The sequence below is a fragment of the Castor canadensis genome, chromosome 4 (assembly GCF_047511655.1).
Source record: "Castor canadensis chromosome 4, mCasCan1.hap1v2, whole genome shotgun sequence".
Lineage (NCBI taxonomy): Eukaryota > Metazoa > Chordata > Mammalia > Rodentia > Castoridae > Castor > Castor canadensis.
Window position 1 is genome coordinate 15,179,350 of NC_133389.1, and position 25,228 is coordinate 15,204,577.

The 25,228-nt window shown below is 36.0% G+C and overlaps 1 protein-coding gene and 1 pseudogene across 1 annotated transcript in view; one reads left to right on the plus strand and one right to left on the minus strand.

Annotated features, from left to right (window-relative positions):
* The window catches only part of Phlpp1 (PH domain and leucine rich repeat protein phosphatase 1), a 208,060-nt gene that overhangs the window by 79,516 nt on the left and 103,316 nt on the right, over window positions 1–25,228 (minus strand). Inside the window, exon 4 of the mRNA XM_074069675.1 lies at window positions 11,554–11,720. Coding sequence (XP_073925776.1) covers window positions 11,554–11,720 — 167 coding nt within the window. The remainder of the gene's footprint in view (window positions 1–11,553; window positions 11,721–25,228) is intronic.
* LOC141422957 (small nucleolar RNA SNORA51) lies at window positions 11,062–11,181 on the plus strand (annotated as a pseudogene).

Genomic DNA, 25,228 nt, shown 5'->3' on the forward strand with positions numbered 1-25,228 from the left:
ACAGTGGCAAGAAGAGAACAGTGTGGTGTGACTTTTTACAAAACGATACCATGCACTGTCAAAAACACAGATTCTGCTGTATCGATGGGGAAAAAAAGAAAAACATTCAGGGCACTGTTACTGGAGGTTCTGACTGAGCAGACCTAGGATGACAAATAGGTTCCTGTGTTTCTAGTAAAACATTCAGGTGTTCCTAGAGCAAGAATTTCATGAATCATATTTTGAGAAACACTGATTTGGAGGGCAAAAACTATAGAGTATACTTGGGAAATACAAAGCAGGCCAAATTATCAAGAAGAAAGAATCCCTATGGTTGTAAAGGTTGCTCAAAGGCTAATCACAGAGCCTCTTGAAATGAAGACACTGGTATTTACCTAGGAAAATTTATCCATCCGTGTATGCATAGATTTGTGTATTGATTTGTGTATCACATAAATAACATCTCCTCTTCCAGTTCCATTCTTGCATGTCCTCTACATACACACACACACATACACAGGGTGAAAGTATTCCCTCTGACAGAAAATTTAAAGTTGGGAAAGTCAATTACTAGGGTATCCGGTGAGTGACATTAAAATTATGTCACTCAGGAGAAACAGAAACTCTCATGGATCTTAAATGCATTAAGTTACATGTGTGTGTTGTCCAAATGAGCTTGAATATTACATAGTATGTGTTTGGCATAAGGAAAAGGCAAGAGGGAGAAAGAAGAACATTATCATTTCAGCAGTGTGTTTTCACACTGGCTACCAAAGACTTATTTCAGAAGTCATCAACAACAATGTGAATCGTGCTTCTGAATCCCAAGTTATGATACTCATCACTGACAACCGCAAAATAAGCATGTTAATCCTCTTACATCACAGTCATCACTATCCCTGAAGAACTACGCAGTTTGAAGTTGAGTACCACTCAGACAGCAAACATCTACAAATATTATGTTTAGCATTAAAACTGCTGGAAGTTAGGTTAAAGCTTACAAAATACAGCAAAGAGCTTAACTAAAACCACAGAAGAATGGAATTGGGCAGAATACAAAAACTCAATTGGAATCAAGCCAAGGCTTTTAAAGACATAAGCTCCCCACCCCCACTCTTTAATTTAAAGTGAGAAAACAAGTTAAAGAACATCTTAAATGATCCAAGAAGTAAATAGGGCAAAGTGTAATTTAATATAGCTTGGTCGATAAATAAAATCTTTTGTTTTCCTTTGAGCTCTTCTTCAAAATGTGCTGTCTGAGGGAAGAAGAAACAGGCCATTATTATCAGAAACGCAGTTGGCATAGGCTGGGGAGAAGACCAAAGGCTATATAATCTCAGCCACCCCAAGCATCATGTAAAGGCTTTCCTGTGATCACACGTGTAAGGAAGGAAAATGGGAATCCTGTGAAATGGAAAGCTTCCCAAGAGGATCAAAATTCCATCTGAAAAGCACAGCTGTGTAAGAAAGGAACTTTCAGTGATGGGAGCAGTTAATTGAAAAAAAGGACATTCCATACATTCTCTGAAATTCCTTAAACATTTGGCAGGCCTCACCAAACCCTCAGTAGTGGAAATTCCTTCCCAGGCTACTCTCCCTGAGCAGCACTTGTGTTAAGTGTTTTCTTCTTTTACGTAGATCTACTATACACTTCTTTAGCAGTGAGCAAGTCATACACTTGCAAGCTAATTTCATACGTGAGAGTATGTTCAAAGAAGCTGAATGTGTCCTAAGTACTGCGCTGTAACTCAGGCAGAAGAGCTATGAACATATTTTAACATGCCACTCCTTTTTCTACTATGCTAACAAATTATCACTATTTCCACTAAAAGGAGTTTCCAGAAATTACTGATAAAACTAAATTTCTCAACCTAAAAATGTTAAAGTTTGGTAAGGATAAGTAATAAATATTTATAACATTCTACCTCTGGAATATCAAGATCCCTTAAAAGACCAGAACAAGAACTAAGGTCATTTGTTTTCCATTCCATGGGGACTAAAAAATGTAAAAATTTGAGTCTTCTAAGAAGAAAGTTTAATTGTAAGTTTCTCATTGCTCATTTCTCTATAACTTTCATTCTATTATACCTATATCCCTGCACACTCACTCAACTTCATTCCATCGCTATTATTCTCCCATTTGAGTAAATCTATCCCTTTGTCTTTCCTCTTCCTTTGAACTAAAATAAATTTCACATTTAATGAGAAATTAAGACTTTCATTCACTCCTTCTTTGACCCAAAGGAAATTTTCACCTCATTTTAAGTGATACCATACTTATTTATACCACAGCTTCTAAGACAGTCTTAGAGAAATTGATCATTTGATATTAGACAATATAATGAGATGTGACTGATCAACAATCATCCCAAATGACCACTGTCACTTTAAAATAGTGACATGAGTGCTACATTCACAGTCCATTACTCAAGACATTTTGGGTACCCTAGTCTGAAAGTTTTATGGTTACATCCTTCTGATTATCCTTGGTGGGAAAACCAACAACTCAATTCAACAAATACTTTTAATTTGAAATATGCTTTTAATTTGAAAAATTTGAAAAATACTTTTAATTTGAAATACTTTTTAATTTAATAGAAACTCCATTTCTATGCTAGGGGAGAAGAGGAAATATAAAAAGTAAGGCAGCTCTTTTCAAGAAATTTTTAATACATGGCAAGTTTAGAAATTTTGCAATATTACAGTATAAACATCAAGTGAGTAAGTATAAAGAAAATTAACAATTCTGAACAGGAAAAGGTCATATGGAATTGGAAATAACCAAAACCCTCAAGAAACAGAGGTGCGTGCAAATATTCTTTGAAGGGCAGGTGGGGTCACTAGACTGCACCTGAGTCTGGCAGGGTCTAAATGGCACTAGGGGAGCACATTCCAGCAAAGGAGGAACAAGAGAATGGGAGGCATTTTTAGAGATTGATGAGTAGACCTACAGACTTTCTCCTTTAGAAAGTCCAATACCATACTGTCTGTTTAAACCCACTGTCTCCTTTTCCAACTATCAATCCTTTGTTACAAATCTCTTTCCACGTTTTCAGAATTACCTCACTGTGCATACCATCTTCTCATCATGCTTTTAATCAAAGAGAAATATAATGATAAATTACCAGTCTCACTTCCTTCTGCAAGTACCTCTTGCAAAGAAGTGGAGTATGATTAACACGTAATGAACGACTAATGACAATTTCCACCACTATCCACCCATGTGTTCATTCATTTATGATATTTTATATATATATATAAATTTCTACCTAGCAATAACAAATACCTTTGAAGGAAACCTGACTCCTGCCCTTTAGAAATCAAAAGCCAAGCAGAGCAAACAGGATAAATAGAGATAACAGTTAAGTAACAAAGGTGATAAAGTCAATTATTTCCTTATGCTATCTATACTGTAAGTAATTAAGACAAAAAAAAATCAAAATGCAATTAAATAGTTCAGAGTTAAGGTGATACAGCTGTTCCCATGATTATAATATCTTTACAAAAAGAAAGCAGGGCGGGGGGGGGGGTCCTTTTAAACTACTGCATAGAATGCTGTGAAACTATGATCCCTCAACAGCAACAAAAAAAAAATTCTTAAGAAGAATGTTAAAACTAAGTCATTGGCCTTTTCGGTATTTGTTTCAGTTGTGTGTGGTAAAAAACTGCATTAATAATTCACACAAGACTTTTCAAGTCATTTAAAATATCAATTTCTAGAGAAATTAAAAGTTAGTGTTCTCCCTATAAAAGAAATTGTACTCCTAAATCTAGTAAAGCCCCGCTAGCAGTGCTAGGTTTGTTTAAGCAGAGGAGAGGGGAGGGGAATGAGGAGAGAGGAGAGGGAGACATATGTATGTATGTATGTATACCTCCATTCCTATGCTAGGGAAGAAGAGGAAATATAAAAATAAGGACGCTCTGTTCCTACTTTCAAGAAATTTTTTAAAAGATGGCAAGTTTAGAAATTTTCCAATATTTATTATGAAAGGGGAGGGGAGGGAGGAGATAGAGGACAGGGAGCAAAATGGACTGAAGGTGTGGCTCAAGCAGTAGTGTCCACGTGGTAAGCATGAAGCTCTGAGTTCAAACCCCAGTCCTACCAGAAAAAAAAGATTCACTTCCCTTATTAATGGATGGAAGTGGTACCAAGCAACCATCAAAAACAAGCAAACATTATAACAATTTCTATTTATATAGTTAATTTATAATTTTATTTCCTACAAAATTAAACAATTCAAGTGTATTTCACTGATCAGTATTTAGTAAATACTGTCTAGTATTTACTACAACACAGGCTTAGCTCTAAACATGGTAGGTAGAAATGTTTAGTACATTTAAGAAGTCTAAGATAAAGACATTTAACTTCAACTTTAGTTATAAACTTTTCAAGTACAATGGGCAAAGCTAAAAGAAATATGCATAAACAAATTATTACTACCAAACTTTGCTTTTGAGTTTATTCTCTATATTGCTCTTTCTAAAACAATGCAGGATATCATGATAAAAGAACTGTCTGAGCCAGGTGCTGGTGGCTCATGCCTATAACCCTAGCTACTCAGGAGGCAGAGATCAGGAGGGTCACAGTTAGAAGCCAACCGAGGCAAACAGTTGGGAAGACCCTATCTCAAAAATACCCAGCACAAAAAAGGTCTGGCAGAGTGGCTCAAGAGGTAGAGTGCCTGTCTAGCAAGTGTCAGCCCCTGAGTTCAAACCCTAGTACCATTAAAAAAAAAAAAGAACTGTCTGATCAACCATCATGAAGGATGGCAGAGAATGTCATACCCAAAATAAGGGTTATTTTGAGCTAAAGAAAAACATCGGGAGCAAAAAGAGTTCTCTGACCTCCTCTTTTCTTCCTGAAAGCAAAAGAAAAAACTCCCATGTGAAAGATGTCTTGTATACCAGAAAAAAGGAATTCTTATCACCAGAGGTGGGGAAAAAAGGCTGAGCAAATTCTGTATAAACACACTTTGTTAAAGTAATTGTTCTCTCTCTTTGGCCTCCTGATCTTTTAGTAACTTTTCCACAATTGCCTCCCTTTGTTCAATCCTGTATATAGGCATTTTACGTTTTGCTACTTCTTTGTGTCTTCATTTTCCTGTGAGTCCTCCATGATCATGTAAAAATATGTGTATTTTCCCCCTGTTAATCTGTATTATGTTACTGACAATTGTCAGGTAAAGACTCTTACAGGGTAAAGGTGAAAGTTTTGCCTCCCTTACACACACTTACGAACTCTAAATCCTTCAGTGATCCTATACTTTAATAAAAATTAAATGATTACAAACTGATAAAAGAGCTAAATGTATCAGTATGGTAAAATGTTTGAACACTAATATAAGTCAGTGTTTTGCTACCATATTAAGAATAGTAAAATTAAGACATGAGAAGAAAAGTTATAATCCTTGAATTTAAAGCAGTAGAAAGTTGCCCTCTTCATTGATTCTACAAAGAAACATTACACTTTATTAAAAAATCATTCTTTATTGCAAATAACAATCCTGTATTAAGACTACCTTGGTCCTCTACATGGAGACATAGTTGACTGTTAAGTGAAGCACTATTAATAAAACAGAAAGATGTAAATAAAACATTATAGTTATTAGTGACATATTGTCAGGAAAGAAACCCTTAAAACTACCCAAAATTACTCTGATCTTTGTCTTTCCTCTATATTTTGAACATTAACTTGCAGAGTTCCGATTCCACTACAGGAAAAATAAGCAGTGGTAGCTCCAAAAATAATGTTTTCCCTCTGAAACTGCTGACCTGAGTGTGTACATCAGCATGCCATCTTTCCAGATTTAGAACGCAAGTGAAAATACCAATTTAAATGTTCTACGAAAATAGTTCATTTGCTTAAAGTGAAAATCTCCAGTTAAAAGGAAAATTAATGGGATATATACTTACCATAAGAAGAAGCCCTATCTATTAATACTGCAAGTTTCTCCCTGAAATTTGTCCTAAAACTAATCTAAAATTTAACTTCTTGAGACTTAGATTAAAAAACTAAATTACCCTCTCTAACATGTTCCCTGTAAAATATACACTAAAGATTAACACACGCAAATAAACAATTAAATATATGGCATATCTCAGAACCACCACACTCAGTATAAGAATATTTAAAAGGTACATTAATGATTTCTGAAGTATAATTATGACTTTCTTAAATATATTACAATTTTAATTCCTGATATTCTATATATATGTATATTCTGTATTATATACTTATTTGAAAATGTGTTCATCAAATTGTGGACAATGAGGATGACAGACAAGTACCTCATAGTAATGTGTGGTGAAAAGGAAATTAACTTAAAGCCTAGTTTTTTTCCTGAAGGACAACACAAAAATGGCTTCACCAGTTTCTCAGACTTCACATACCAAGTCCCCTAAGCCTACCTCCCCCATGCTTAAAGCAACAGAAAGAACAAAATACACACCTTTATTATAGAGAAAAAGTTAAAAACCTTCCACCTTAAACCAAAGTCATGGTTTCAAACCATATACTATGTTATGATACATATTATCACCTTGTGATGTTTTGCTCTTGGAATGTTTTGTCTTTTACGAAGAAACAAATGAAAGAAGCTGAACACATCCATACATTGTGTGACTGACTTATCAAATACAAAAACAGCCAAAACCAAATTGTGGAGTTAGAAGCCAGGACACTGACTATCTTTGGGGTAATAGGAAGGATAGAAGGAGGGTTCCTTCTGTTTCTCAATATGGGTACTAATTGCATGGATATGTACTTTGCGGAAATCTACTGAAGTGTACATTTCTATTTGTAACTATTCTATGTTTTTGTTACACTTCTACAAAAAAAGATTTTCAAAAGGTTATATGAGGTTATTAGCTAGGGTTATTAGGCCCCAGGTCCTTGCCCCAGTTTCAGCAGGAGAGTTTATTCTATGAACCAGAAAATCCCTGGTTCAAAGACATAGGCACAGTAGAAGAAACAAACAAAAAAACCCCAAAAAGCAAACAAACAAAAAAACACTTTTCTCATCTGGGGATATAGCCCACTTGTAGAGAGCCTGCCTAGAATAGACAAGACCCTGAGTTTAATTCCCAGCACCACAAAACAAACAAACAACACCGTTCTGAAAACAGGGAGATTAAGTAAAAATCTACACACTAAACCTTGAGAATGGAGCTCTCTTCTTCACTCAGTTCTCTGAATCTTGGCATGTATCACCAGGCAAAAGACCAAAGGATTCCTTTCAAGTAAAACTGACACACCCCACAGAAAAGATGCACAAAAAGAGCAAATACCTACACTGCTCCAGGAGGGAAGCAATCTCCAAGAAAAAGGTGGAATGCTGGATTTCTGTCAAAAAGCTTACAAATACTAGAGAAGAAAAATATATAAGTGAAAAAAAGAGAGGCTACTATCAAGTCAGTACAAGAAAAGAAATGTATTCACTGCATTTAAGTGACTTATCCATTCTCACAATAATGTAAACAGTAAATACAGATGTGACCAAAAATTGATACCTATAAAATATGGGGAAAGAAGTTTGTACAGAGAATGAGAGTATGAGATAACATAAAAGAGCCAAATTCTTATCCCCTATGATAATAACATATGAGGTCAACATAAAATGTTCAGAGATGAAAAATAAAAACATAGCAGCATAGCCTAATATTTAGGAAGGTGGAAACAAATGGCAGAAAGAGTCTGAAGACTCAAAAGTGACTTCACTCATGAGCAAGACTTGTATGGAGGGATGAGATGGAGCTTCAGGCAAACATTTATTATAAACCTTGTTTATTAAAACTTGTTAAATCTAAGTATGATATTACTTTAGTGGAAAACCTTTATAATACAAAATAAAACAAAACCAAGAAATGTACAAAGTGGTAGAGAAGATTAACATAAGAGGCTGCAGCTGCACGGTGGAGGGAAAATAACAGAAAGATAATGTCTCCAAAGAATTTAATAGTCCGCATAGGTGAGAGCTGCAAAGGGCTGTTACCATGACAGTGCAGGAAAGGATGTGTATAGTAGAAGGTGGGGAATAGAGGAAAAAAGATACAGACACTGAAAAAAGGTATAGATACAGAATCAATAGCTACAGAAAAGCAAGTAGGTGACTCTGAAAGAACTAATAGGCAACACAGGACCTGAATCCTACTAAAAGCAGGTTCATGCCCCCAAATACTTCTCAATCTGGATATTTAATTTATTCCATAAATACTAGCTCTTTGGGAGCAATCATTTCTCTATGTGAAAAGGAACATTTAAATCTGCTTTAGATTTCAATCTTTGGATTATAAAACACTCAAATAGAAAAATACAGGAAGCAATAATGATCATTCAAGTATCTATTATTCACGTTTTTCAAGTATTAACATTTTTGCCATATTTGCCTCTAATTTTTTTTCTTTTAAAGTCATAAACATTACAGAAATACTTGAAGCCTTCTTCAAGCCATTCTCTAATCACAGCACCCTAATTCTGTCTGCAGAAGATAACCTCAATTTGTCATTTAAGATCCCCATAGACCTCATCCCTAAAAAGGAAGTTATTGGTTTGAATGAATTCTAATGCCTCTTTCTATTCTAAGACACCAGGATCCCTCAGTACGATGAAAAGTTCTTGATGTTCTGTAAGAGAAGTGTAAAGATCTTCATTTCTGTGAAATATCAAAAATATTTCAAAATAATTTCAAACCTCCAAATATGGATAATGACATATTCCCTTCAGCCAAAAAAAAAAAAAAAATCATTATTAACTCTACTGCAAAAATATCAGTACAGGGCTAAAAGCATGGCTCAAGTGCTAGAGAACTTGGCTAGTAAGAGCAAGAGCCTGAGTGAAATCCCCAATACCACCAAGGGAAGAAGAAGAAGATAAGAGGGAGGAAGGGAAGAGGAGGAGAAAAAAAGAATACCCTTGATGGCCTGAGTTCAAACTCCAGAAAGTACTTCCAAAACACATGGGGAAGGGAGGGGAGGGGAGGAAGGAAATGCCAATACAAATTTTAACATCAATAAATATTGCTGGTATGAGGCCCTGAGTTCAAACCACAGTACCGTCAAAAAAAAAAGAAAAGAAGAACTGGGCATCAATACGTAGGGTATATAAAAACCTAAGTTCATGAATTCTAATGTAGTTTACTTTCATAGTATCCATCAGCCAGGAACAATATGGAACTGCTTGAGCACAATATCCTTTCTGGAATCCTACTGCCTATATATAATTAGTTCACTGTAGCCCCAAACTGCCCAGTTGTCAATCACTATAAAAATTACCTTCCATTGAAAAAAAAAAAAGGTTTGTAAGGCTAGTTTTACTTGACAATGTCCAAGCTACTCAGAAAGTGGAGATAGGAGTACCACAGTCTGAGGCAAACCCAGGTAAAAGTTAGCTAAGATCTTATCTCAAAAACAAGCCAGGAGTGGTGGTGCCCACCGGCGGTCCCAGCAACTCAGGGGCTGAAGATAAGAGGATCACAGTCCAAAGTTAGCCAGGGCAAGAATGTGAGAGACCCTATCTAAAAACAAACTAAAAAGTGCAAAAGGGCCAGAGGCCTGGCTCAAGCTGTAAAGCACTTGGCTAGAACGTAATAGCAAGACTAGAGTGCAATCCCCAGTACCACCAAAGAGAGGAAAAAAAAAGAAGAAAAGAAAAAGAATGCCCTTGATAGTGCAGGGAAGTTATTTTTATTATTACATCTAACCTTTGAATATGTATCTTTTTAATTTTCTGGGTAATAAAATCATAAGTACACAAAAAGCATTTCTGGAATGTATTAATGTATCATGGTCATCTCATGATGTATGATTATGTGAGTTGTGAACCGAACTAGTCACTATCTTCATGGAATACATTGTAACTTGAAAGAATAACTGACAAACTATTGTTTTCATCCTTTGGTATTTTACAGATATTTTCTCAAAAATGAAGCGAGATGGTTGGCTTCAAGAAAAACAACTGATAGTTTATGTTGCCAATAATAGCCTTCAAGCTTTCAAGTGAAAAATCAAAATTTTGAGCCAGGTACTGGTGGCTCATGCCTGTAATCCTAGCTACTCAGGAGGTAGAGACCAGGAGGATCCTGGTTCAAAGCCAGCCCAGGGAAATTGAGAGATCCTATCTTAAAAAAACCCTCCACAAAAAAGGGCTGGTAGAGTGGCTCAAGGTATAGAAGGTATAGGCCCTTAGTTTAAACCCCCAATACTGCAAAAAAAAAAAAAAAAGATAAAAATTTTGCTAAACTTGTTCTTGCAGTAAGCTTGAGAACTTCCTGGTACTTTTCTTATAATATCAGTGGTAATATTAGCAAATGGGAATTGCTGAAATTGTGCAATGAGATATGTTGACATGTGGAACATCTGTATTATATGACAAATCAGCATTTCCCAAATGATCAATACTTAACACAAGAAAATGATGCATAGGTAAAGATTCACTCAAGGTACATAACAGTCTAGTGAGTCTCCAAGAATTAAAAAAATTCACTAATGGGGTTTGAGATTTCATATTGCATCTAACATTAAAGAAATGACCACCTGTCAAATTTTGGTATAGTATCAAAGAAGAACAGTCACAATTATCTGAAAAGATAATTAAAATACTCTATTTTCCAATTGTATACACAAACTTTGCAACAGGAAGGTATTCAATTATTCTTTCTGGTATTACAAATAACCACATAATCACAATGGTTAATTACCCTAGTGTTGTCTCTAGCCTTATCAATCGCTTAAAATAAGTACCCATTATTTATTTAAAAGTTATATTCTTTGGCAATTATGGTCTCATTTACTTGCAAACAAGTATAACCACGAGGCGCTTAATTTACCACAGAATCAAGTTTGATCAGTGTTCCAAAAAGAGAAAGAAATGAATATGGTAAACTCTTAAACCTGCTTTAGAGACAGGAAAGTACATCCTCTCTCTAGTTACAGAGGGGCAGATTCTACTTACTTTACATGTGTGACTCTGAAGCCTATACAGTAATACACTGATGACACAGTGTTAATGAATTTAAACCTTAGTTCTTAAATTTCAAAGCCAGTGCCTTTGAATGGAAAAAAAGTGACCTGTAAATTTGAAATTTAGGTCTCCTGATGTTTACCACAGGCTGTGTTCTTAGAATGACTGTACAGAAAGAGGAGGCAAAGTACACCTACCCCATATACCCTCAGCCCACGCCCTGTATTGTGAATGAGGACACATGGGCCGGGAAATTTAAAAAAAAAATAAAGAAAGAAATAAAGAATTTAATCTGAAAAAACTCCTGAAGTTAGAAGAAATACACTAAATACTATTAACTTTCCACCAATGTTTTGATAGATAGCTTAAAGAATAAAAGTGGTTTAAAGAAAATTGTTTTTATGTAAATTTATATAGTTAATAAATAATCACAAACAATTAATTTTAAAGGCAGGAACTTTGGGAAACATTTTGGAATGAGAATTGATAATGTTCTCACTAATATACAAAGTTCTATCACCCTTTCCTCTGAAAAAGAAAGTTTAAACACTAAGTTTTTTCAGTCAGAATATTCAACCAGCAGTCAATCCTAAAGGCCCTAGCATTCTAAGGCTCACCTTTGCAGTTCACTGAGTCCCCTGGCAGCTGGAAGGCTGGGGTTTTGCCTTAGAAAGTTTTGTTTTAAATTGAGATGAGTGAGGTCTTGGCTGTAGAAGAGGTTGGCAGGCAGGTGTTCCAGGCTACAACATGAAAGGTCCACTGAGCTTATGCGCTGGGATGCAACCTAGAGGGGATAAAAGTAAATGTAATTTAAATATGATCAATTTATCTTATGATTACTGTCTGTGGACAGAAATAGGTAACTGTATTTGGGAACTCAGGCACACTGTATGAGTAGCACTATTAGTCCAAATATAAACCAATGGAATATTCACTTAGCATAGAACTGAGCCAAGTGCTAGTGTTGTAGAAGCAGGAAACAGTATCACTGCTGGAGAATGCTTACAGTAACCTGGCAAAGGAGGTGTGTTCAAAAGAGCACAGATTATCCCATTAGTTTTCTACACTAGTCTCCTCCAATGTAGGAGACTTTATACTTAAAAAAAAATCCAGGATAAAAGAATTCTGAGCAAATTAATTTAAGAGTTTAGAGGAAATATAGTTAGGAAACAGACATTAACCAAAAGAAAACAGTATCAAGGTCCTATTCATATCTAATAATATCATTTAATTAGATTCTATTAGGTCTACTATAAACTTCTTCAGTTGTCACTCCACAAAGTTTCACAGTAAGATACTTACAAATTCATTATGCTTTGCTTCATTTAAGTGCTCCACATAAAACTTATTTTATAACTTGATGTTTATTCAGATGTTTAACGCCTTCCTGATTAAATGACTCCTATCACAGTCAGGATGCCAGAGCTACAGATCAACATGTATGCTGGAGGCAGAAAATATACTGTATAACCACCTGTATTTCTCAACTTTTTTTCTCCAGTATCCTGGGGAATGCAGTGCCAGTTTGTAACAAAGAACAGTGGCTTCAGCCCAATTCAAGCAGCATGGCTCTTTCTCTCCTTGCAGAGGCCATGAGAAAATCGTTCTAAGCCTTTGGTTGACTCTCTCTCTTTTATCTCTTCCAAAACTTTATGGCAAGAACTTTACTTCTTATCTATGATCAATTCAATGGTTTGGTTTTTTTTTTTTTTTGCTACCAAACCCCAGGCTTCGTTTTCTGAATCACAGAAGGAAACAGAACATGGTCCTGAGGAGTTTGGCTCTTGGCTCGAAGTATACAGATTCACATCCCAGCTCCCCTAGCTAGGAGCTAATAAGGTAAGCAAATCACTGGTCTCTTCTTTGAGCTCTGAGATAGTACCTACCTTCTACCTGCCTGTCACAGAAAAAGCATCTGATAAATGTTGCTATTACTATTATTACAAAATAGAATTGTTCACATTTTATATCCACTGGAATCTAAATATTCTTTATGCTAAAAAGATATTTAGAAGTTTGCATAAAATATATTCTGCTGATGGCATATTTAAGGTTAAAAAAGTTATAGTGAATACATGAAAGCTAAAGGATCCCAGTGTGAGAAGACTTTATGGGACTCATCCCAAATTATCTTAGGAAGTTTTAATGGCATCTCAACAATTTCATATTTCCTTGAATTTTCACCCTTAAGAAAAAGAAAATTCTACATAGAACCAAACAACTCATATAAACCAAAAGATGTGAAAAGAGCCAGATTTCAATGGGCCTGAAAGGTTGGTGCAAAAGCACTAGAGCCACAGAGGATTCCTGCTCATGTTACACATGAACAGGAAATGGAGCTGAAAGTTCTACCAATCAGCGGAACCATTCATTCAGAAATATGTTCTGAGCATCTAATGGTAAGTAAGACCCTGTGTTTCCTCAAGTGCAGTGTAAAACAAGGCAGATACAGTACCTGCCTGAATAAGTACACATCAAGAGGAGAGGGCAATGAAGATATTACATGATAAGAATTACAATAGCAGAAAGAGCAAAGGCACAGGGCATGATCTGAAGATCATAGGAAGAAAGCTTCCCAGAGGCTGTTATGTCCAAGCCCAAACTTAAAGCTCAAAGTAGAAACCTATGTTTTCTATATACTCCAAATTCCTTCTCCACTTTTTTCCTGTAACAACCCAAACGTGACCTTAAGGAGAGTTGTAAAGTACAGTGAACCTCTGGTTACATAGGAAGGCATGGGATCCAGGCTTGAGTAATCCTAGTGCCCTGTTTGCTGAAGCTACAGACTACTGGAAAAGGTGTTGGCATGGGATTCACCTACGTGAATTAAGAGCCTGCTCTGAGATTTATATACTCTGAAGCCAGGACAGAGAACCTGCTGCAGTAAAATGAATGACTAGATCTCCCTGTATCAACCTGAAATTGATTTAAAAAGCAAACTACAGCATGCAATATACAATATAACACCATTTCTGAGAAGATGTTTTTAATACAAACACAACTCCATATATTATGAATGAATAGTGAGATACTCAAAAAGCTATAAAACCATAGACTGGTCATATACCAAATTAATGATAGTGATGGTTTCTAGATAGGCAGAGGGAGAAATGGAAATAGGAAATGGAAGCTAGGATCTTGACTTCATAACTAGTGTTCACTTCCTGTAAGAGGGACAACAGAAGATACAAGGCTGTTATGTCAATATGTTAACAACTGCAGAGGCCAGCATATGCAAATCATATTATCTTTCATATTCTTCTGAGCGTCTATGTGCCTGTATTTAATTTGAAAACAATGTGATCTCAGTAAAAACGAGGAAAAAAATGAAGAGACTAGCTAGCCTTCTGTCTTTCCTTCTACTTCATATTTTACTAAATTGTACACCTGGGATTATTCTCCCTCCTATAAAACATCTCCTTAACCCCTCACAGTGGCCAAATGGTGGCCTCCAAAATACACATCCACATTCTAATCCCTGGAATATATGTGTATATATAGGAGCAAATATTAGCTTATATGCCAAAAGGTATGATTTAGTTAAGGATCTTGAGAAGAGATGCTTATCATGGATCCAGGTAGGCCCTAATTATAGATATATCCTTATAAGAGAGAGGTAGACTGGGGGTGGGGGGAGTAAAGAGGATTGAAGTATATTATACACAGACACACGCAGAGACACACACACACACACACAGTATAATGAAACTCACCACAGCTTGAAAAGGGGGGTCAGGAGGGAAGAAGGTTAAGGGACTATAACAGAGGGGGTGAACTTGTTCAAAGTATATTGTATACATCTATGGAATTATCACAATAAAAACCCTTTGTACTATTAATATATGCTAATAAAAATAGTAAAAATTAATAAATAATTTTTAAAGAAAGAGAGAGAGAGGGATAGAAGAAGAAAACAGGGTAGGACCAAGGAAGCAGCAATTGGAGTGTTGTGGACAGAAGCTAATGAACCACTGGACCCACGAGAAGCTGAAAAAGGCAAAACAAGGATTCTCCCAAAGCATTTGAAGGGAGCAAGGCCCTGCTGACATCTTAATTTTGAACTTCTGGCCTCCAGAACTGTAAGAGAATAAATTTCTGTTCTTTAAACCACCAGAGTTTTGTTAATTTGTAACAGCAATCACAGGAAACTAAAACAATCCTCCTTTAACTTTCTCACAGTACTCTTCCTTTTCATTCATTCATGTTTACTGAATACCCACTATGTGCCAATTACTGTTCCAAGTAAGCACTTAATAGAACTCAGTAAACAAAGATCCCTGCCTCCATTAAACTTATTTCACAAATAAATATATGTTAAAAATTAGCAAGTATATTAGGGGGAAAAAAAAAAAGCACAGGAAAGGTGACCAAGATTGTTGGGAAGGTGGTGGATTATAATTTAAATAGTTTGATAAGGGTAAGCCTTACAGAAAATACCACATTTAGACAAGAGGATGTTAGTGGAAGGAATTTATCTAGGAGAAGAACATTCTAGGCAGAGGAAGTAGCCAGACTAGGAGCCCTAAAAAAAGGAGTGTGCCTGGCAGGTCAGAAAAATGTGAAGACTAGCGTTTGTCTCTCACCTATCTAGTATGTTCTTCTACCTAGACACTACTCTGAAGAAAAGTTCTATTTTAACTAAAACATCACACTAAATACTCCATTTGGACAGCTAAAAGAAAATGATCAAACGTCAAGCTGTGCTTGTTCCTTTCCTTACTCTGGACCACAAACTGTTCTAGCTAGAAGCAGGGGAAGAAGTCACATTAACAAGGCTACAGCCAGTTAAAGAGTGGTCTCATAGAGCCATAGCAGAACTAGGCACATCTAAAATGAGTACATAAATTCAACATGCTGCCACGATACCAGTAAATCAGTGAGCTGCCAAGGTGACCACAAAGGCCATCACAAACCATTCCTCTGCCCAACTCCAGGCCACAGAGTCACAAAAGGAGATCTGACTGCTTTCATCTACACCAACCCAGGCACATCAAGCCTCCACTGAAAGAGAGAAAAACACTTTTTTTTTCTTTTGGTGGTACTGGTATATTTGAACTCAGGTCTTCACGCTTGTGAGGTAGGATCTCTACTGCTTGAGTCATACCTCCAGCCCAGAAAAATCACTCTTGATTCTCAAATGAGGAAACTACCATTTGGGCTATCCAAAGAAACAATGGCTCACCTACATAGCAGCTATTGAAAAGAAGATTCTTCTCAAAATAACACAGACCCACATACATAGCTGGTATTAATAATTAAACCACCTGCATACAACTCAGAGCAAGCAGCCTTTATTGTCTAGTTTGTTCTTTCAAGTAGTCATAAAAATAACAGCCAACATATGAAGTGCTGCCCTTATAAGAGTTACTATTCCAAGAGCTGAAGACTATTATAATCTTCACCATACTCAGTGTTGTGAGAACTTATCTCCATCTCAAAGGTGAAGATTAAACTGAATCAGAGTAAGCACAAAGTCACATGGCTAAAGCAGCAGCAGCAGCAGCAGTAGCACCAGAGTCTGAATGACAAGCTACACTACTAATTCCATCCATCAGGTCAGGGCCAGAACCACAGTTCAGATCCTACCAGAAGGAGAACTCCTCCGAATCACATGAAAAGTTGTAAAATAACCACAGCATAGAAAAGTAATTCCTAGAAGCTCATCCTTAGGAATGAAGGAAAAAAAAAAAAAAAAGGCAGTAATGCACAGTGAATTCCCCTCCAGAGTAGCAGAGGGGACGATCTGTTGATCAAACATGGATTTGATAGAAGGGGGGAAACCTCCCATTCCAATCACACACAGCTTGTCCAACTGGACACTGGCGATGCCCCCTATATACTATAGTGTACAGGCCACTGCCCTTGCCACCTTGAGCAATTACACAGATAAAGTGCAACCAAAGAAAGCCAAGTGTCAATAAATTACCTATGAATTTATATGAATAGATTCAAGTTTTAGATCGGTTCAAGGTGACTATAGCTTAACAAAAATACTAAGGCCAATAATTTAAGAGTTAAAACCAATATACTCTGGGAGATACATTAACACAAGCATGAACCCCAAATACTTGTTCAGATTGTCTTCTTTTACAAATGATTTATAAATATATGGGGGTGGAGAGAAGTTTATCTAGTTCTGAAAATATTTTCCCCAAAGAATATTGTGGGGTAAAAATAAAAAATAATGGTATGAACAATACAATTTTTATATTACCTTAATGGGCTTTCATAATTTTCTAACATACTAATCAGCTTGACACTATTCTAAGTTGCTTCTCTGCCTACCCTTAGGACACTTAGGCCAAAACTTGTTTCCACTTTGAGTCTCAGCGAATTACATTTCTAAACCAGTATAGCTGTTCTATCCCTACGTTATCTCCACCATACTTTCAGAACTATTGCCTTCCCTTGCATTACTAACATCATGCTTAATAGTGCCTTTAGTGGGTAACTGTCTTTCTTAGGCAAGGTTAAGTTCACAGCAACATTCATGTGATATTCTGTACCCTCTATACTTTAGTAAATTTTATTTATCTTTTTATGCAAATAGTAAGCTCAAAGTTAAGCAAAATGACTCTGAAAGTGTTGGTCAAAGCAGCTGAAATGGCACAAATAATTCTGCTTGCATAAAGTAAAAGACTGCTGTGAACTGGCATTACGAGTCACTAATTGCTCCGGCCCAGCCTTCCGTAGCTTGGGAAATTATGCCCCTAGCTAAAAGGACAATCTCTCCAGAGTTCACAAGACTCTGGTAAACAATTCCTAACCTCAGCTAACCTCGTTTTAATTCTTATTTCCCCACACACACCAAAAATGCTTTGGGAAGTCATAAGGGAAGAGTATATAAATAGTTTATTAATCTTTACCAACCCAAGCATTTTAACAACTTTGTTTCAACTTCATCCATATCAACACAAAAGTTTTTAATTCCCATTGCTCCATAACATACAATCATTTCTTTAAAAAAAATTATACAGAAATACCTTAGCTTGGCCCCAGATCTTTTCACAATGATTTCTCATTGCTTGATCCTGTGCTAATTATCATCTTATAAAATCTGTTTAACAACAGATGCAAAACTCTTCCTATAAAATTAATTATAATATATACATTAGTAATGTCCTAATAGTACCACACCAAGCTATAAAATTCTACCTGGAACTTCAATATCTTACATGTCTTTTCTTAAAAAAGTAAAATGACTGGAAAATGTAAGAAATAAAATATGCGTATCTAGCCACAATTCTACATTATTATAAGTAATGAAATGACAAATCACTTAAGACAAACAGGAAAATCCAAAGAGGCTATCAATAATAGACAAAAATTAGAGACGGGATTCGATGAAAGCAAGAGCATAGCCTTCCCTGAAGGCTATGATTTTAAGATGATGGGCCATAAAGGTACCAGCTGAAATTCTATGAAAGGAACCAAAAATAAAAGAATATGGAAACAGCTGCATGCTGAAGAAGAAACAAAACATTTGGGTCACTGTTGAAGTACTAGGCATTAACAATGTAGAAAAAGCAATATAGAGAAATATAGACTAAAAGAGTCTCGTAGGCATTCCTACCTCCCTTTACCAGAGGAGGAGGAGGTGGAAAAGAGAAGCTGGCATTCTCTTGCTATCAGGCTAACCTGAATGAATCAATTGTTCCATATAAATTCACCATTTGCCCTTTGTAAATCAGGCACTGAATTTGGTACTGAGGCAGTACTACACTAGAAATGCAGTCTTTGCTTTCAAAAGATTAGCCCGTTGAGGACACAGACATCTAAACTACAATTCAATAATGTCACGAAGGGTGAAATGAGAACACACACACAACACAGGACACAGACCTCAGAGCTCATGCCAGCAGTACCAGCTATCAACAGCAGTCTCCTTCACGGACAAATGGGCCATGTGCTCACAGGCACTTCTGCTACATGTAGCCTAAACAACAAATGTGGTTCTGGTACCTCACTCTTTTGAGTCAGAACAGGGTCAGTGGAAATGACACAACAGTCTTCCAAAATCACTACACACAGCCCCATTATGCCTCTCAGTAACAACAACAAAAGAGCACAGCTCAGGTGGAGATCAAATCTGAGCTCAGAGTTCCTTCCTCATTTCCTTATTGGCAAAATATATGTAAATAAGCCTTGGCAATGTTACTATCTGAAAATATTTCTAAATGTTACAGCAACATTCCCCCAAAAATGGCATCTTCTTGACAAGGAGGACTAAACCATTAAAAAAAAAAAACCTAAGTTTTGATTTATTTACGTTTTAACTTCTAGTCTCTCTCTGTCAATTGATACAAATATTAGAAATATGGTAATTGTTTTGTATTTAGAATACTGAAAATCGTTTTAAGATCTAAATTTAACATACAAAGTCCAGCATGTTTAATACAGAGTTCACAGATTCTTTTCTAATTATCCCACTATTACCTGCCTTATAAAACTATAAATTAGAACAGAGAAATTTAATCCCTCACAATACTTGGAAAAAATTCAATACTCTGAATTTACAATACTTCGGACAACCCAGATAAGTACATAATAGGAACTAAGCATTTAAGAGTATACATTTTAAAGTTGGTCTAAACCCTCTGATTAAAAGAATTCACTTTCAAAATGTATTATGGCAGATATAGAATTCTGGTTGATCACACATATTAAGTTCCTTATATAGTCATATTTAACAAATTTTCAGCAAATCAGACAACAATATGTTCCTTATCACTGAACCCAATTTAATCTTCCTTGGGTGGACTCAGAGGGCATCGCAGGTTATAAATACATTTTGATTATCATTTAAGGCAACTGATGATAAATGATCAATATACAGTGGCCAACAAGATATCTTATTATGCTTGTGCAAATATTCCAAAAAAGAAAAAAATCCAAATCAATACATTTCTGTTCCCCAGTATTTGAGGTAAAGGTTATTTAACCTAGAATCCTAACTACAGGGTTCTGTCACTTCCAATTCAGTCATTTTATTATTCAAATTCAAAATACTGAACTTGGAAATGTACCAAGTATTAAGATCATAGTAATTATATAATACTTAGAAGTTACTAAATAGGAAAGAGAGTAGAATTATCTTGTGTTATTCCAGATAGCAAAACAAGAATCAGTAAGCCAAAGATATAAGAATAAGGACTTCAGCTAACTTGTAAGAAAAAACTGTCTTATCAGATACTGTAATCATCTGAAACACTACAATTTTTTTGGCAGGGAGGGAGTTAAAGAGTCCACAAGGTCATTTTTAAATCTTAAATTCTAAGGCTGTGAACTTAGTGCAGTTTTATGATGAGTAAAATTCAAGGTGAAAGAATGTTTACAGGGCTAGGTGTGGTAGTTTACACTGTAATCACAGGCTATTTGGGAGGCAGAAACAAAAGGATAGAAGTTCCAGAGCAGCTTAGGCAAAAAAAAAAAGGCAGCAATGCCCTATCTCAAAGAACAAGCCAGGTGGGGTAGAATATACCTGTAATCCCAGTTATGTGGGAGGATGAGATAGGAGGATTTCCAGTCAGAGGCTTGCCCCAGGGAGAAAGTACAAGACATTATTCAAAAAATAACTAGAAGTAAAAAGCACTGAAGATGTAATTCAAGTGGTAGAGCACTTGCCTAGCAAGCAAGTTTGAGACCTTGAGTTCAAGCCCTTGTACTGCCAAAAAAAAAAAAAAAAAAGTAAGTTTACGAAGTTTACGAAGAAAATGTCAAAAAATTGTTACGACACTTATTTCAAAGAACTACAATTAATATCACCTTCTTGGCAAACATCTTACAAGGGCCTTTCCTAATCTGAAAATAACATGTTAGAACTTTAAAATGTAGTTTTAAGTTCCTGGCTTGTAACCTAAAATATGTTTTATTAAAGATAATATTATACAGACAAAATCCACACAAATCTTAAAGTACCAATGACACCAGTGCAGACTGTAAGGGAGACAGTTCCACCAGGAACACTTTCCTATTTGCTAAGTACTGTGACAGGGCCTGGCACAAAGTAAAGGAAGATTCCCTCTTCTCTTCCCCTCCTACCTCCCTGATGGGCAGGGGCAGTAGCAAGGCTAATTCCAATACAGCTGGAACACGGAGGAATACACAATTTTTAAATGGTAATAACCTAAATATACAAATAGGCACTGCTTCCCAAAAAGCTTCTTTTATTATGAGATGGTCAATAAACAATGAACATTGCTATTTCTTTAAAGCTGGACTATAAAACTTTAGAGAAAATAAACTTAACAGTTTTAAACTGAAGTAACTTAGAAATGAAGTAAGTGGAAACCTCTTCTTCAGAAATATATTAACTAGGAATTCAGAAACAATAGTCAGAAGAGGCAAAAACCAGAAGGAACTTGCAATTAGGAATAGGGGTAGATGTAGCACAGTTACAACAGTAAGGAGATCATTTTATTATTTTACTTACTTACTGATAGTTTTATGAATAACAAATTAATTTAAATTCAAAGGAGAATCTCTTTTTTTCCTTTCCTTTTTTTTTTTTTGGATTTTTCCTGTAGAGCAGCTGGGGTTCGAATTCAGGGCCTTATGCTTTCTAAGGAGATGTTCTACCCAGCACTTTGGCTTTTAGTTATTTTTCAGACAGGGCTTCAGTTTTGCCTGGGGTCAGCACTGGATCACAATCCTCCTACCTATGCCTCTTGTGTAACTAGAATTACAGATGTGTTACATGCCTGGCTTGTCTGGTGAGATGGGGTCATACAAACTTTTTGCCTGAGCAGACCTGAAACCGTAACCTCCAGATCTCCACATACTGGGTACCTGGAATTATAGGCATGCACTGCAACAGAGCTCAAAGCAGAATTTCTAAGTTACCTAAATTCCTAATGTTGTATCTTTAATAAGTGAGATTCCTATCTGGGAACTCACAGTCAAATTTCCACGAGAAAATAAAATAGAATTGACCGGAAACAGTCTATACTGGTCAGCACTCCTTTACTTTATCTAACTTCTATTATGTCTGTCTCACATGCTGAGACACCTATGGCATGACTGCATCTTAATACTTTATGCAGTTGTGCCTTTACACATCTTCCCCTCTCTTTGAGATGAACTTTCCCATCTTGTTTTGGGGTAAAGTCCAGGTTATCCACATGGTATACCCAAATTTATCATATACCCTAAGTTTCCAGTCTTTTCCAGTTAGTACAATAGCAATCTTCTCAAGCTAGAGGGTCACAATTTATGAACAAAATCCCAAGTCGCTCAGACCTGTAGTTCTACTTCAGATCCTGCTGAAGGCTTGTGAGGCTTTGTTCAAAAGACCCTTGACTCTTTACCTAAAGAATGTGGATAAGATGTAAAGTGAGAGTTTCCAGAAAAGCCCTGGACATCTCAATAGGATAATTCTGAGAACAAGGCTTCTTTCTGTTACAAGCCCAGTGTAACAATCTCTAAAAGACAAGTGACAGATCAGTCTGACTCCCCTAAAACTACTTTTAAGTTAAGAAGCAAAACGCACACAAAAGATGACTAAGTCATAAGAAAGGGTCCCGTGCAACGTGACTCAGGTGGCAATTCTATTACGCTGGAATGATCTGACTCCAGCAGCCAGTATTCTTTGAGTTAAAAATGGACAGTAAAAGGTTATTTTTAAGCACATGAAACCAAAAGTTCAACTGTGATTCACCATATATCTTATTCCAATTTAAAGTGATGCTTAATTCAGCACGAAATATGGCACTAACCTTCACAACAGTGACTTTCTTTCTCAAGTCAATGGTCTAAAATTAAAATACTATGGCTAACGTTAAGAGTTACACAGAAGAAAGACAGCAATGGTAACAGCCACCTGCAACTGCCAGCATGCAGGCTACTAATCAACAAAGAGGCACACAGACAAAATAAATGCCCCCCTTGAACTAATAACGCAGGGTTGATAACCCTGGGTTGATCTTCCCCACATTATAACCAACTAAAATGGTGTGGTTTGCGGTCTCAGAGGATTTTGGAAGAGATCGTACTGTGTCTTCCTTTCCCTACAGAAGAGAAATAGGACAATGAGGCAGGATGGGGGCACATTCGTGCCTTAGAAATAAATACAGCTTGAACATCCTCAATTTGAAATTCCAAAATCCAATGTGTTCCAAAATCCAAAAATTTCTGAGTGATGCCACAAGTGGAAAATTCCACACCTAATCGTATATAATGGGTCATAGTCAAAAATGCAGAGGCACTAAATATAAAATTACCTCTGGGCTATGCATATAATGTTTATATGAAACATAAATTTTTAGTTTATCTTGGGTCTCATCCCCAAGACATCTCATTATTCTTGTGCAAATATTCCAAAAATGAGAAAAATCCAAATCAACACATTTCTGTTCCCCAGTATTTGAGGTAAAGGTTACTTAACCTAGAATCCTAACTACAGGGTTCTGTCACTTCCAATTCAGTCATTTTATTATTCAAATTCAGAATACTGAACTTGGAAATGTACCAAGTATTAAATTGTTTTCAACTTCACTTAGTTCATCGTACTTGAAAATATTCAATGTGTCTGATAAAAAGTTAAAAAGACTACGCCAGAGGCAGAGATAGAAGGGTCATGGTTCAAGGCCAGCCCAGGCAAAAAAAGCATGAGACCTTATCAGAAAAATAAGCTAAAAAGCAAAAGGAGCCTGAGTCATCGCTCAAGAGACAGAGCACTTTGACAAGGCCCTGACTTCAAACCCCCTACAATCCCCCCACCAAAAAAAAAGTTAAAAGAGCAACTCATAATATGCTTTTTTTCTACAACTACTGTATATTCTTTTTGGTATCACAAATTACCTCTCTTGTCTTTGTAATCTGGACAAATGATATATAACAGTAATCCTAATTGCCTCAAATGGTCACTCATGTCAAGGTGTGCTATACCATGAAGATACACAGAGAGGGGATGTACAGATAAAACACCACTGGCCATGAGTGAATAATTACAGAAGGTGAATCACAGATATGTCAGCGTGAAAATACTCTTATCTCTGCTTCTGAATATTTGGTATATTCCGTAACAAAAAGTTAAAAACAACACTAAATCACAACCAAAACAGTGCATGCAGTACAGCAGTGATCTGAATCCATTTGTAATTTTCCATGAAATAAGTATCAGATTTTTTAAAGTGAAATTAATGTGGTGTCACAGAAATGGCTAAGACTTCTAAATTAAAAATAAGACTAAGGCTGGAGATTCAAATAAAAGACTAACTTTGAAAAAAATTCACAAGATCAATCAACATGTATGAAGCAAAGACCCTCTAAAAAGCAGACCACAAAGATGATCAGCACCTCCATCATGGTACCTTGTACATGTGAGAGTACAACTATCACCCTTAGCTTTCACCCCACTGCCCCTCCAGTCTCTCTGAAAACATGTTGGATCCGTGTACTTATGGTGAGCAAACAGGGCCCTTTTTCACACTGCATACAACAGAATGTTTACTGAATTTTAAAAACATACTGCACATTAATATTTTAGAGATGACTTAAACCCAATATTGTAATCTTCCCAAAGGAGTTCCTCCTCAATATCCACTGCTCACACACACACACACACACACACACACACACACACACACACCCAACAGGAAAACTCTAAGGGGACTGCCTTGCGTATTATTTTGGCAAACAAAATTAAGTGCCAAGATTAAGCTTTAAAAATAGTAAGCCTAATTCAGTAAAACATGTCTAATAAATTTTTATAAATTTTGCAAGAAACAAGTAAACAACACTTCACTTGTAGTTAAAATTTAGAAACATATACTGAAAATAAATAATTTGACTTTTAAATAACCTATTTACTTCATCTTGATTTGAAAATAATTAGAACTTGGATCTTATGTCATATTACTGTCACTGGGGTGGCGATGGTCATTAAAAATCAGGAACTCGGGTTTTTGTTTGTTGATTTCTTTTGCTTTCAGATTCTTCATTTAATGAGGAATTCAAAACAAATCCTCATTTAAACATTGGAATGTAAAGACAATCAATTTTGTGAATGTTTTGTTTCTTAATATGAAGAAAACAAAAAAATGGCTTCCACAGTAACCTTGAGTATGACTAAATTGTGTAACTTCCTAATAACTAATACCAAAAGTAGTTAACAATTAGAAGGGGAAACTAAAAGTATAAAGGCTTGTAGCAGTCAGGTATCCCTACTCTAAAATCCCTATGGACACATATTCCCACACAGACTGAGAGTCTATTTAGCAGCCCCAACCTACTTTCCCTGGGTGCTGGGTTAAAGGAAAAAGTACTATTCATAAGATTATACTCAACTAGAAG